Genomic DNA, 15,129 nt, shown 5'->3' with positions numbered 1-15,129 from the left:
CACCTACAGTACACATACAGTGCCACTGTATTGATGTGTACAGTGAATGCAGAGTGGTCGGCCATTTTGAAAGTCACATCCCCCCCCGCCGATGACGGGATGTCAGATGAACACGTTTAGGATGTTGAATGAGGAGTCTGTGAACTAACTTTTCTTTGGGCTTCTATGCTGGTTTTGGCTGTGTGCAGGAAGCTTTCAAGACATTCTGAGGTATTTGTATACCGTACCGCCTGTGTACCGCCTCGGGGAGCGGCTGTGGCGCAGGAGGTAGAGCCGGCGTCTAATGATCGCTAGGTAGGCCAGATCAGAGGTTCAAACCCCCGGGTGGCCACATGTCGAGGTTACCTTGGGCAAGACACTGAACCCCAAATTGCTCCCGATGAGCGGGCCGGCGCCTTGCATCGCCTTGCTTGCCGCCATCGGTGTGTGAACGGGTGAACGAGAGGCCGTTGTAAAGCGCTTTGGAATAAGGCCCTATATACAGTCAATCCATCGACCTTTGACCTCTGTCTCTCCCGACCCCTGCCTTGTTCTGCAGATTTACAACGAGATGATCCGAGACCTTCTGAACCCGTCCTCTGGGTTCCTGGACCTGCGAGAAGACTCCAAGGGCGAGATCCAGGTGGCCGGCATCACCGAGGTGTCCACCATCAACGCCCGAGAGGTGAGACGCCCCGTGGCCACACACACACACACACACACACGCACATACGCACATACACACACACATGTACGCACGCTCACATGGACGAACGCACTCACGTGCACACACACACACACACACACACACACAACACTGGACTTGCAGTGTTCTCCTATAGCCTGTATCATGTATCATGTACACATTAAAACAATGAATTACTGAATTATACATATATATATATTAATTATATTCTGTTAATTAATAGACCTCGTCAGTTAATTGTCTTCGAACTTCAAACCTCTCCACACACCTTCACCCACAGTACCGGTTGATTCTAATTACAGATTGTATAACAACAACTATTAATCCTACAGTATTATATAACCGTGAGAATTAATAATCGTCAGATCATGGAGCTGCTGATGAAGGGCAACAAGCAGCGCACGCAGGAGCCCACGGCGGCCAATCAGACGTCGTCGCGCTCCCACGCCGTGCTGCAGGTGGCGGTCAGGCAGCAGAGCCGTGGCTGCAGGGACGTGCTGCAGGAGGTCCGCTTCGCACGCCTCTTCATGATCGACCTCGCCGGCTCCGAACGAGCCTCACAGGTACCTATCATGCCCCTCTCTGTCCCTGTGTGTCCCATCATGGAGTAGTCTCCGATTAGATTAGATTAGGTTAGGTTAGGTTAGGTTAGGTTAGATTAGGTTAGATTAGACTAGGCCCTAGACAATCTAGACAATTTGATGGCGTCTACTAGATTGCAATCAAGTGCAATACTGAAACACAACTGTGAACATTTCAAACCTGCAAACTGCGACACTTTAAATGAATGTGCAATAACACTATGTGCAATATGACAACCCTCGGGTACATAAGGTTCAGAGATAGGAAATGTTAGAATAGGTATAGCATAGCATAGAGTACAGCACAGTGTTTTATTTGTATAGTATAGTATAGTGGATAGTGTACATAGCCGTTATTTATGTAAACCAGCTCTTTTCCCTTCTTGTTTTTAGTTTTTTTTCCTAGCACCAGGGGAGCCCCCCCTCCCAAATTTCGTTGTTTGGTACCTGTACTATATCAATGACAATAAAGACCATTCATTCATTCATTAGGTTAGGTTAGGTTAGGTTAGGTTAGGTTAGGTTAGATTAGATTATGTTAGGTTAGGTTAGGTTAGGTTAGGTTAGGTTAGGTGAGAGTTAGATTAGGTCAGGTTAGGTTAGGTCAGGTTAGGTTAGATTAGGTTAGATTAGGTTAGGTTAGGTTAGGTTAGGTTAGGTTAGAGTTAGATTAGGTTAGACTCAACTTCAACTATTGCCGTTGCACAGAGTACGAGTACTGAGACAACGAAATGAGGGGTGTGTGTGGTGGTGGGGGTGGAGGTGGGGGGTCGACTCTTTGTCTGTCTCTCTCTACAAGTTCCTCTAGTAGACGGAGGAATCCCTCTAAATGTGGACCCCCCCCCCTTCTCTGGTCTACTTAGCTCCGGCAGCCATGTTTTACGACAAGTACATAGGAACAGTGGGATTACATGCACACACACACACACACACACACACACACACACACACACACACACACACACTATTAAACTCCTCCTCGGAGGACTGGAGACCCAGTAAACCCTAGGAGAGGCGTTAATAAAGGGCCCTTCCCAGCGGGAGCTCCATACGTCTCCCAGCCCCACGGCTGCTCCCACACCGAGGGCCACGTCAACCTGTCTCCAGTACGCAGGGTTACCCAACTCTCCATTGTCGACTATCAATTTCCTCCTATCAGGATTTACAAAACGGTCGACCGATAGAGTCTGTCAGTTTTATAGACACAGCTTTATGACTTTGGTTACTTTGTCGAACATATTACAACTGGAGCCGTGCCAGTCTCTCTCTACAGGACACCCTGCTGTTAGCGGAGGGGGATATTTATGTGTACACCTACTGTATATATGTCACCAAAGAATCCACTATAAACCTCCGTGTGGTTCTTGGGCGAAGGAGGTTATTTTCTCTCGCTGGTTCACTGGTACTCGGTGACAACAAATGCTGTGATAACAATTTGCCGCTCCAATTAGTTCAACTCCGAGAAGCTTTTTTCGACATTCTGAAGAAAGGCCAAGCTCGTAGCCCACAGTGATAACAGTGTCCTTGCTGATGAATGTGTGGGTTTTGCCGTTCATATTAAACCTGCCGACCACCCTCTCCATCATGAGAAAGAAACACGCAATCATGCCCGAGGCCGGAGAACACTTATTTACCATGGAAACTGCTAGAAAGGTTAACCGGCCTTTGTCTTCCTACAGAGGTACACGACATAGAGAGAGAGGGAGCTGTATGCTCATAGATGTCCCATAGAGCCTAGGCATAGAAGAACAGAGGACAATTCTCTGTCTGGGGACATTTTCTCTGAGGGAGGGGTGGTATACAGTCTCCAACTGCAAGACACTGAGGACATCAGGAGGCAGAGAGGGGGGAAAAGCCAGGTTAGAGCGCCATCTGCTGGCTGAGAGGGGTAAAAACCCAGGTTAGAGCGCCATCTGCTGGCTGAGAGTGTCAGTGGTTGTTTTGGGAACCAGGCGGTGAGTTGAGTTGTCTCGATGAAATTGAGAACTTTGAGAAATCTGTTCAATCAAACTGCCATCCCCAACTGCCACCCATCTTCTCTGGGATAAAGGTTTAAGTCTCTCTCTCTCTCTCTCTCTCTCTCTCTCTCTCTCTCTCTCTCTCTCTCTCTCTCTTTCTCTCTCTCTCTCTCTCTCTCTCTCTCTCTCTGTGTCTCTCAGACTCAGAACCGGGGTCAAAGGTTAAAAGAAGGGGCCCACATCAACCGCTCCCTCTTGGCTCTGGGAAACTGCATCAACGCCCTGAGTGAGAAACACGGCAACAAATACGTCAACTACAGGGACAGCAAGCTGACCCGCCTGCTAAAGGTACACTACAACAATTCTGTCTTCTCCACAAACCTCGATCGACTATGTGTTTAATAACTCAGGCTTCTTTGATACATTCTCCTGTTCTTTCATTCACTTCCTGTCTTTGATTGACAGGACTCGCTGGGCGGGAACAGCCGCACTGTGATGATCGCCCACATTAGCCCCGCCTCCCTGGCGTTTGAGGAGTCTCGGAACACGTTGTCCTACGCAGACCGTGCCAAAAGCATTCGCACACGGGTGAGGACGCAAGTTACCTCAGGTTCTACGATAGAGAACATGATTCAATACAGAGTGTTCCTGGATGCTTCATGACCAATGTTATTAGAATCATGCATTGCAATACGACATTATCTGGAGAGAACAAGAACTGATAGATAAATAAATAGACTGACTGGCTCTCTTTCTTCTCTCTCTCTCTCTTCTCTCTCTCTCTCTCTCTCTCTCTCTCTTTTTTCTCTCTCTCTTCTCTCTCTCTCTTCCTTCTCTCTCTCTCTTCTCTCTCTCTCTCTCTCCCTCTCTCTCTTCTCTCTCTCTCTCTTTCTCTCTCTCTCTCTTTCTCTCTCTCTTCTCTCTCTCTCTCTCTCTTCTCCCTCCAGGTGAAGAGGAACCTCCTGAACGTGTCCTACCACATCGCCCAGTACACCAACATCATCTCTGACCTGCGCAGCGAGATCCAGCGACTCAAGAAGAAGATCGCCGACCAGGCCAGCCGGCAGCTCAACTCTGACCGGGCGGACATACGCCACGTTCAGGGTAATGCCCTCTGACCTCTGATCACCTGACCTCTGGTCTCTGACCACCTCACGTTGTTTATTGTTAGAGTCTAATACAGTACAGAACAAGTTTCACGTTTCAAGTTTATTGTTACGTCACATTACACAAGTGTAAGAGAGTGAAATTCTTAGGCTTCGGTTCCTGACAATGCAGCACAACACATTAAGGCAATAGGCAAAATACAAGATTAAAAAAGTGACAAATAAGACAGGATACAATTAGCAGTATCCAGGCAATGTGTAGACAGTAAGGCACTAGGCATAATTCAATCAAAAAGTGTCAATAGTACAGGACATAAGTGACAGTAGTAAAGTGACTGTGAGCTTACGGTTTAGGTAATCGTACAGTAGTGTCTGTATGTGTCGTAGAATGCATCTGTGTCCATCCAGTATTTGACCTTTGACCCCTCCCCCTCCACAGCGGAGGTCCAGGCCCACTCCAGCCGGGCTGAGATGGACCTCCTGAGGGAGCAGCTCCTGGACGCCTTCCGCCAGCAGATGGAGATCAGGAAGAGCCTGATGGAGCTGGACAACAACAACATGGAGATCCAGATGGACACGTCCAAACACCAGCTCACCATCGCAGAGTCAGTATCCTCCAGGGAGCCTCTGTGTCTCACAACACCCCTCCAACACCCTCCTACACCCCTCCTACACCCCTCCAACACCCCTCCTACACCCCTCCAACACCCCTCCTATACCCCTCCTACACCCCTCCAACACCCCTCCTACACCCTCCTACACCCCTCCTACACCCCTCCTACACCCCTCCTACACCCCTCCTACACCCCTCCTACACCCCTCCAACACCCTCCTACACCCCTCCTACACCCCTCCAACACCCCTCCTACACCCCTCCTACACCCCTCCTACACCCCTCCAACACCCCTCCTACACCCCTCCAACACCCCTCCTACACCCCTCCTACACCCCTCCTACACACCTCCAACACCCCTCCAACACCCCTCCAACACCCCTCCTACACCCCTCCAACACCCCTCCTACACCCCTCCTACACCCCTCCTACACCCCTCCTACACCCCTCCTACACCCTCCTACACCCCTCCTACACCCCTCCTACACCCCTCCTACACCCCTCCTACACCCCTCCTACACCCCTCCTACACCCTCCAACACCCCTCCTACACCCCTCCTACACCCCTCCTACACCCCTCCTACACCCCTCTAACACCCTCCAACACCCTCCTACACCCTCCTACACCCCTCCAACACCCCTCCAACACCCTCCTACACCCCTCCTACACCCCTCCTACACCCCTCCTACACACCTCCTACACCCTCCTACACCCCTCCAACACCCCTCCAACACCCTCCTACACCCTCCTACACCCCTCCTACACCCTCCAACACCCCTCCTACACCCCTCCTACACCCCTCCAACACCCCTCCTACACCCTCCTACACCCCTCCTACACCCCTCCTACACCCTCCTACACCCTCCTACACCCCTCCTACACCCCTCCTACACCCCTCCTACACCCCTCCAACACCCCTCCTACACACCTCCTACACCCTCCTACACACCTCCTACACCCCTCCAACACCCCTCCTACACCCCTCCAACACCCCTCCTACACCCCTCCTACACCCCTCCAACACCCCTCCTACACACCTCCTACACACCTCCAACACCCCTCCTACACCCCTCCTACACCCTCCTACACCCTCCTACACCCCTCCTACACACCTCCAACACCCCTCCTACACACCTCCTACACCCCTCCTACACCCCTCCTACACCCTCCTACACCCCTCCTACACCCCTCCTACAGCCCTCCTACACCCTCCTACACCCCTCCTACACCCCTCCTACACCCCTCCTACACCCCTCCTACACCCCTCCTACACCCTCCTACACCCCTCCTACACACCTCCTACACACCTCCAACACCCTCCTACACCCCTCCTACACCCTCCTACACCCTCCTACACCCCTCCTACACCCCTCCTACACCCCTCCAACACCCCTCCAACACCCCTCCTACACCCCTCCTACACACCTCCAACACCCCTCCTACACACCTCCAACACCCCTCCTACACCCCTCCTACACCCTCCTACACCCTCCTACACCCTCCTACACCCCTCCTACACACCTCCTACACACCTCCAACACCCCTCCTACACCCCTCCTACACCCTCCTACACCCCTCCTACACCCCTCCTACACCCCTCCTACACCCTCTAACACCCCTCCTACACCCCTCCTACACCCCTCCTACACCCCTCCTACACCCCTCCTACACCCCTCCAACACCCCTCCTACACCCCTCCTACACCCCTCCTACACCCCTCCTACACCCCTCCTACACCCCTCCTACACCCCTCCAACACACCTCCTACACCCCTCCAACACCCTCCTACACCCTCCTACACCCCTCCTACACCCCTCCTACACCCCTCCTACACCCCTCCAACACCCCTCCTACACACCTCCTACACACCTCCAACACCCCTCCTACACCCCTCCTACACCCTCCTACACCCTCCTACACCCCTCCTACACACCTCCAACACCCCTCCTACACACCTCCTACACCCCTCCTACACCCCTCCTACACCCTCCTACACCCTCCTACACCCCTCCTACACCCCTCCTACAGCCCTCCTACACCCTCCTACACCTCCTACACCCTCCTACACCCCTCCTACAGCCCTCCTACACCCTCCTACACCCTCCAACACCCCTCCAACACCCCTCCTACACCCTCCTACACCCCTCCTACACCCCTCCTACACCCCTCCAACACCCCTCCTACACCCCTCCAACACCCTCCAACACCCCTCCAACACCCTCCTACACCCCTACACCCTCCTACACCCCTCCTACACCCTCCTACACCCTACCCCTCTACACCCCTCCTACACCCCTCCTACACCCCTCCTACACCCCTCCTACACCCCTCCTACACCCCTCCTACACACCTCCTACACCCCTCCTACACCCCTCCTACACCCCTCCTACACACCTCCTACACCCCTCCTACACCCCTCCTACACCCCTCCTACACCCCTCCCACACCCCTCCTACACCCCTCCACACCCCTCCTACACCCTCCCACACCCCTCCTACACCCCTCCCACACCCCTCCTACACCCCTCCTACACCCCTCCTACACCCTCACCCTCCTACACCCCTCCTACACCCCTCTACACCCTCCAACACCCCTCCTACACCCCTCCTACACCCCTCCTACACCCCTCCTACACCCCTCCTACACCCCTCCTACACCCCTCCTACACCCCTCCAACACCCCTCCTACACCCCTCCTACACCCCTCCTACACCCCTCCACACCCCTCCTACACCCTCCTACACCCTCCTACACCCCTCCTACACCCCTCCAACACCCTCCTACACCCTCCTACACACCTCCAACACCCCTCCTACACCCCTCCTACACCCTCCAACACCCCTCCAACACCCCTCCTACACACCTCCTACACCCTCCTACACCCCTCCTACACCCCTCCAACACCCTCCAACACCCCTCCTACACACCTCCTACACCCTCCTACACCCCTCCAACACCCCTCCTACACCCCTCCAACACCCCTCCTACACCCTCCAACACCCCTCCTACACCCCTCCTACACCCCTCCTACACCCTCCAACACCCTCCTACACCCCTCCTACACCCCTCCTACACCCCTCCTACACCCCTCCTACACCCCTCCACACCCCTCCTACACCCCTCCAACACCCCTCCTACACCCCTCCTACACCCCTCCTACACCCCTCCTACACCCCTCCTACACCCCTCCTACACCCCTCCTACACCCTCCAACACCCTCCTACACCCCTCCTACACCCCTCCTACACCCCTCCTACACCCCTCCTACACCCCTCCTACACCCTCCTACACACCTCCTACACCCCCTCCTACACCCCTCCTACACCCCTCCTACACCCCTCCAACACCCCTCCTACACCCCTCCTACACCCCTCCTACACCCCTCCAACACCCCTCCTACACCCCTCCTACACACCTCCACCCCTCCTACACCCTCCTACACACCTCCTACACCCCTCCTACACCCCTCCAACACCCCTCCAACACCCCTCCTACACACCTCCTACACCCCTCCTACACCCCTCCTACACCCCTCCAACACCCCTCCTACACCCCTCCAACACCCCTCCTACACCCTCCTACACACCTCCTACACCCCTCCTACACCCCTCCTACACCCCTCCTACACCCCTCCAACACCCCTCCTACACCCCTCCTACACCCCTCCTACACCCCTCCTACACCCCTCCTACACCCCTCCTACACCCCTCCAACACCCCTCCTACACCCCTCCTACACCCCTCCTACACCCTCCAACACCCCTCCTACACCCCTCCTACACCCTCCTACACCCTCCAACACCCTCCTACACCCCTCCAACACCCTCCAACACCCCTCCTACACCCCTCCTACACCCCTCCTACACCCCTCCTACACCCTCCTACACCCCTCCAACACCCCTCCTACACCCCTCCTACACACCTCCTACACCCCTCCAACACCCCTCCTTCACCCCTCCTACACCCCTCCTACACTGGACTGTGTTAGTGGGGTTGAGCTGAAACTACTCCATGGAATATGTGGATGTCTGATAATGTCTAGAAAATTAAATAATAAATAATAATGATAATAATGATCTGTTAAAAATAACTCCAAAACAGGCAGCAAAACCAGCATAATGAGCACAGTCCTCCACACTAGCTAATATGCTATTACGTGTAATGTATGTACAACATATTAGTCATAGGGGCAGTCGTAAACATCCCAGTTAAGCTTCCATATCATTGTCATCATTCAGATGACTGACAGAAAGACTCACTGTTGATTCGTTTGTGTCATTCTTTTACGCGGACACATATACCAGCTCAGTGGATTTGCGGTTAGAGTGTCCGCCCTGAGATTGTGAGTTCGATCCCTGGCCGAGTCGTACCAAAGACTATAAAAATGGTACCCGATGCCTCCCTGCTTGGCACTCAGCATTAAGGGGTTGGATTGGGGGTAAGACCCTGGGACATACCAGCGTCATGTCCAGGGGGTGTACTTGTACATCAAGCCGCCTCACGCTACGGAAACAGGAGATAGGCTCCTGCCGCCTAAGGGCCATTCAAGGCTACTTACTTTTATGCGGACACAATGACCACGATGTCATGTGACGATGTCACGTGATGATGTCATGATGATGTCGTTGTGTTTCCTGTAGCTGGGAGCAGGAGCGTAGCCGGCGGAGGAGGAAGTGGCGTGCGGAGCGCAGGAAGGAGAGCTTCAACAAGGAGGAGAGCGAGAAGGACTCTGACTCCCCGGAGTCGCCGCCGGACGGCACGGAGACCCAGGAGGTGGCGCTGGCCCGGGGGAACCTGCTCACCCTCATGGCCGAGCAGAAGAAGATCCGCAAACAGAAGGTAGGGTACCTCTGTGGCCTGTAGGGGGAGCTGTAGAGACACACACACGCGCGCACACACACGTGCGCGCACGCACAGTACATACATACACACAAACACACACACAAACACACACACACACACGCACACACACACACACACACATACAGTACATACAGTCAGAAATAAATTTTACTGTTCGCACTCACTCATTACGCCACTACTTTGTCATTTGAAGTATTTTTTTTTCATAAAAAATAGTATTTTCACTCCAAAAATTACAAGCATCATAGAGAGAATTCACACATTCACGCTGCTGCTGCTGTTCCTCCTCCTGGCCGCCAGGGGTCGCTGGAGCGCCGGTTCCTGGAGCTGCGGGAGCGGGCGCGGCGCCTGGAGGAGCTGCTCCCCCGGCGGGTGAGCTCCGAGGAGCAGCGGGAGGTGCTGGGCCTCCTCTGCAAGGTCCACGAGCTGGAGATCGAGAACGCCGAGATGCAGTCGCACGCGCTGCTCAAGGACAACGTGATCCGGCAGAAGAACTTTGTGGTGCAGCGCTTCGAGCAGCACCGGCACCTGTGCGACGAGATCATCCAGCAGCAGAGGCAGTTCATCGACGGTGCGTCCTCCGCTCACGGTCAACGACCTGCGCTACTTTCACTCTCTTAATACACACAAATGCTGCATCCGGTCTTAACGGGTTAACGAGAAGAGGAGGTTGTCTCGTGTGTCTGTTTTGGTTTCTGTTGTTTTGTCAGGGTTAGGGTTAGGGTTAGACACTTACACACACACACACACACACACACACACACACACACACACATACCCCCCCTCCTCCCCTTTCAATGTCAGGCCACAACATCAAATCTGAGACAGATTAGCATCAAAACAATCATTATCCGTATCCAACCACAGTGAGATGACTTCAGCGTGTCATGATTTGAGTGTGAGGAAACTCCTTGTGTGTGTGTGGTGTGGTGATGGAGGCCTGTTCTAACCAGGGTTTAGGAGTCTCTGTGTGTGTGTGTGGTGTGTGTGTGTGTGTGTGTGTGTGTGTGTGTGTGTGTGTGTGTGTGTGTGTGCGTGTGCGTGTGTGTGTGTGTGTGTGTGTACGTGTGTACGTGCGTCTGTGTCTGTGTCTGTGTCTGTGTGTGTGTGTGTGTGTGTGTGTGTGTGTGTATGCGTCTGTGTGAGTGTGTGCGTCTGTCTGTGTGTGTGCATGTGTGAGGCTCTAACCAGGGTGGTGTAGAGGTGCAGGCTCTAACCAGGGTGGTGTAGAGATGTAGAGGCTCTAACCAGGGTGGTGTAGAGGTGCAGTCTCTAACCAGGGTGGTGTAAAGGTAGAGGTGCAGGCTTTAACCAGGGTGGTGTTGTCCCCTGCAGACCACAGCCTCCTGGTGCCGCCCCACCTGCAGGAGCTGTACGAGGCGTACGTGAGGGAGCAGGACCAGAGGAACCTGGACCGGGCCGTGGCGCTGGACAAGGTCACCGGACGCACGCTCAAGGTCACTAGCACACACACATACATACACTATATGCTCACACATACACACAAACATACATACATTATATACACACATACATACATACACTATATACGCACACGCACACACACACATACATACACTATATGCTCACAGACACACACACACACACACACACACACGTTGTACAACACACACGCCAGCTCCTCCCCCTCCCTGTGTCCCGTCCCTCAGGAGGGTTCTCTGCCCAAGATCACCCTGCCCAGCCGGGGTCGTGACCCCCTGCACGATGTGGACTCAGACCAGGAGAGCGTGCGTACCCTGGGCTCGGAGACCAGGCACGGCCAGGCCAAGGCCCGCAGGCACACCCTGCCCCCCATCCTGCCTGAGCCTGAGGGGTGAGAGAGGGGGCTGGGTCCTGGGGGTGTCGAGAGTTAGTCATAATATAATAATATACACGCCATTTAGCTGACGCTTTTATCCAAAGCGACTTACATTGCAGTGAGTGCATACATTTTTCAGTATACAGTGGGGGAATTACGTATTGTATTTTTCCTGTTTTATTCCACTTTATTCCACATAACTTTATTTACATACACTTTAATGTCTGGATTGTTTGAGTTAATACCAAAGTCTGGTGCAAATTTCACTTGAATAGGCTCATTGGAAATACATTTACTAGACAACATGTTGATGTGTTCAATACTTATTTCCCCCTGCTGTATATGGTTCCAGTGGGAATCGAACCCACAACCTAAGCATTGTTAGCACCTTTCTCTACCTCGTACGTCATGGGAGACCTGGGGGTTTGAGAAACAGGAGATGGAGATTGTTTTTGGATCAGTGTCGTGTTTAGAGATTTAGGATTGTAATAAAGTTGTCATCCAAAGAACGGTGGTAGGTAGACAGTCGTAGGCCATCTTCTCTGTGGTGAGCGACATCAGTTTGAATGTCCCTCTCTCTCCCTCTCTCTCTCCCTCTCCCTCTCTCTCTCCCTCTCCTTCTCCCTCTCTCTCTCCCTCTCTCTCTATCTCTCTCTCTCCCTCTCTCTCTTTCACTCTCTCTCTCCCTCTCTCTCTCCCTCTCCTTCTCCCTCTCTCTCTCTCTCTCTCTCTCTCTCTCTCTCTCTCTCACTCTCTCTCTCTCTCCCTCTCTCTCTCTCTCAGAGACAACAACCGTGTGTTTAAGAACACTCCTCACGGCAGGCAGATGAAACACTCTGTGGTGATGACTCCGCCTCCCATCCACATCAACGGACAGGGCAACAGAGAGGTGGGGCCTGTTGTTGTTGTTGTTGTCATGATAAATCCATCCAAAATGTGTATCGGATCCCAGATATAGCACATAGAAACGTCACCAAAAAACACTTGTATTTGCAAACCGGCTGACGGTAATGATTGTAATAACAGCCAACAGAGAGGTGAGGGCTGTTGTTGTTGTTGTTGTTGTTGTTGTGGTGGTCATGTGACCATGTCATGTGACCCTGTCCCTCCCCAGCTGCAGCCGTCCGCCCCAGACAGCACCCTGAGCTTCCACCAGCTCAGCCACAGCGTCAGCAGCCACCTGGACTCCTCCCCCGAGAGCAGCGAGACCGGCGCCGACGTCCCCCTCACACGCAAGGGTACGAGCTGTCCCTCCCCCCCCCTCTCTCCATCCATCCCTCTGTCCCTCCATCCCTCTGTTCCTCCCTCCTTCCCTCCCTCCCTACGTCCATCCATCCCTCTCTCTGTTCCTCCCTCCTTCCCTCCCTCCCACCATCCCACCATCCCCAGGAGAGTAGCACTAGCGAGGGAGAGTGAAGGAAACTGTTGGGAAATGTGTGAGACGTGACGGGATAACGTTTCTTACGGTCGATTCATACGTCTGCGTTTATATCAGTTTAACTGACGTGAACGTACACAAAGACGAGCTCTTAGTCGAGTCTCTTCATCTCCTGGAGATCTAACGCCCCCCCCCCCCGACTCCACAGAGAGGCAGCAGATCCTGAGGGGGGTCCAGAGCATCGCTGTGAAGGCCGCCCGCCGCCGCTCCAAAGCCCTGGAGGTGGACGCCCTGCGGCTGCCCCCCCCCCCCTCCCCCCTGGACCCCAAGAAGCACAAGAGCAGCCTGTCGCTCAGCGAGGCGCCCCCCCGGGGCCCGGGGGCCCTGCGACGCGCCAGACAGCCCAGCCCCGAGCTGAGGCACGCCACCTCCGACGACAACCTGTCCAGCAGCACGGGGGAGGGGCCCGGCGGCCCCCAGGGCACCTGGACACGCCCCCGCCACCGCCAGCCCGCCCCCAAGAACCCCACGCCACGGGAGCCGGACTTCGAGGCCCGTCGACGGAAGAGGCGCTCCCGTTCGTTTGAGGTCACCGGTCAAGCGGTGAGTATTAAGTGTGTGTGGGTGTGGGTGTGTGTGTGTGTTTGTGTGTGTGTGTGTCACTGGGTGTATGTGTGTGTGTGTGTGTGTGTGTGTGTGTGTGTGTGTGTGCGTGCGCGTGTGTCACTGTGTGTGGGTGTGTGTGTTTGTGTGTGTGTGTGTGTGTCACTGTGTGTGTGTGTGTGTGTGTGTGTGTCACTGTGTGTATGTGTTCAGTCATGTAACAAGCTGTAACATGTATCCCCCCCCTCAGCTGTCTCAGTCCAAGACCACCGCCGCCCAGCGCTTCCGCCCTCTGGACAGCACCTCAGACCCCCACCTCCACATCAACGGCCAGCCCCAGGCCCCCCTGCTCCGCCCCCATCACAGGGGGGTCCCCCCCCTCACCAAAGTGGTCCGGCTACCCCACAACAACCACACAACAGGTCCGACCCCCCCCCCCCCCCCTCCCCCTCTGCCTTCATCTCCACCTGAACTGTTCAGGGCCGGGGGTCACAGACAAAGCTTAAGCCTAAATCAAAAGCTAAAGCTAAATCACACTTTCAATGTAAAACCTCCATTGATAAGTTAATCTCATTAACATTTGAATGTATGGATGACCAGTTGTTTGTTCCACTATGTATTGTTGTATTTTTCTTTTTCTTTTTACGTGACTATAATAGTATACCAACGTATAAAAGTATACCAAACTAAAATAATCTCCATTGAAGATTTAGTCTAGGATTGGGCTTCTTTGTCATTTTTGCTTGCTTATATTTCAATAGTTCAAACGTGTTATCCATTAAAACAGCATCCCCAGTGGTTCGTACAACGTGCAGTGCTGTTCCTCTTTACTATCAAACGTGTCTCTACTCTTCTCTCCACAGGAGCCACCACAGATTCGTCCACAGCCAACCTGAGCAGCCTGAAGCAGCGTGGGTCCCAGCTGAGGCAGCCCCAGCCACTGCTCTACGCCGCCCCCGGGGCGCAGCGCACGACGCGCAGGCACTGAGGGCTTCTCCTCTTCCCCCATGGTCACTCCCCACCTCCCCTCCTCCAACACCAGCACTATACCCTGACCAGCCGACCCTGAGCCTGGAGCCTCACCCCCCCCCCCCCCCCCCCCCCTCCCCCTCCACCCTCGTAACCCAGCCCCAGAGCCAGGAGGCTCATTGTGGGGAGAGAGACCAGATGTCCTCAGCATCTGGTCAGAGTCCTCAGCTAGGAGGCAGAACTGTTGGCTGTACCGAAATAAACACTTCCACTGACACTATGCTGGCTTTGCCTTTGAGCTGATCACATAGAGATACACCAATGTCATGATCACGGAGAGACACCAATGTCATGATCACAGAGACACACACACCAATGTCATGATCACAGAGACACACACACCAATGTCATGATCACAGAGAGACACACACCAATGTCATGATCACAGAGACACACACACCAATGTCATGATCACAAAGAGACACACACCAATGTCATGATCACAGAGAGACACACACCAATGTCATGATCACAAAGACACACCAATGTCATGAC

At 53.9% G+C, this 15,129-nt stretch overlaps 1 protein-coding gene across 1 annotated transcript in view; it reads left to right on the top strand.

The window, feature by feature from the left end:
* kif19 (kinesin family member 19) overlaps positions 1-14,593 on the top strand; it is a gene marked incomplete at both ends in the record, with an annotated part of 51,381 nt that extends 36,788 nt beyond the window's left edge. The window contains 15 exons of the mRNA XM_080541548.1: positions 539-664; positions 1,051-1,248; positions 3,426-3,572; positions 3,690-3,812; positions 4,172-4,328; positions 4,770-4,935; positions 9,583-9,781; positions 10,106-10,376; positions 11,141-11,262; positions 11,476-11,639; positions 12,408-12,513; positions 12,739-12,862; positions 13,211-13,605; positions 13,856-14,027; positions 14,469-14,593. Of these exons, the coding sequence (XP_080397674.1) occupies positions 539-664; positions 1,051-1,248; positions 3,426-3,572; positions 3,690-3,812; positions 4,172-4,328; positions 4,770-4,935; positions 9,583-9,781; positions 10,106-10,376; positions 11,141-11,262; positions 11,476-11,639; positions 12,408-12,513; positions 12,739-12,862; positions 13,211-13,605; positions 13,856-14,027; positions 14,469-14,593 (2,595 nt within the window). The remainder of the gene's footprint in view (positions 1-538; positions 665-1,050; positions 1,249-3,425; positions 3,573-3,689; positions 3,813-4,171; positions 4,329-4,769; positions 4,936-9,582; positions 9,782-10,105; positions 10,377-11,140; positions 11,263-11,475; positions 11,640-12,407; positions 12,514-12,738; positions 12,863-13,210; positions 13,606-13,855; positions 14,028-14,468) is intronic.
* Positions 14,594-15,129: the final 536 nt, after the last annotated feature.

Source organism: Nansenia antarctica (genome assembly GCF_963989245.1).
Source record: "Nansenia antarctica genome assembly, chromosome: 11".
NCBI lineage: Eukaryota > Metazoa > Chordata > Actinopteri > Argentiniformes > Microstomatidae > Nansenia > Nansenia antarctica.
This window is presented reverse-complemented; position numbering and strand designations above follow the sequence as displayed.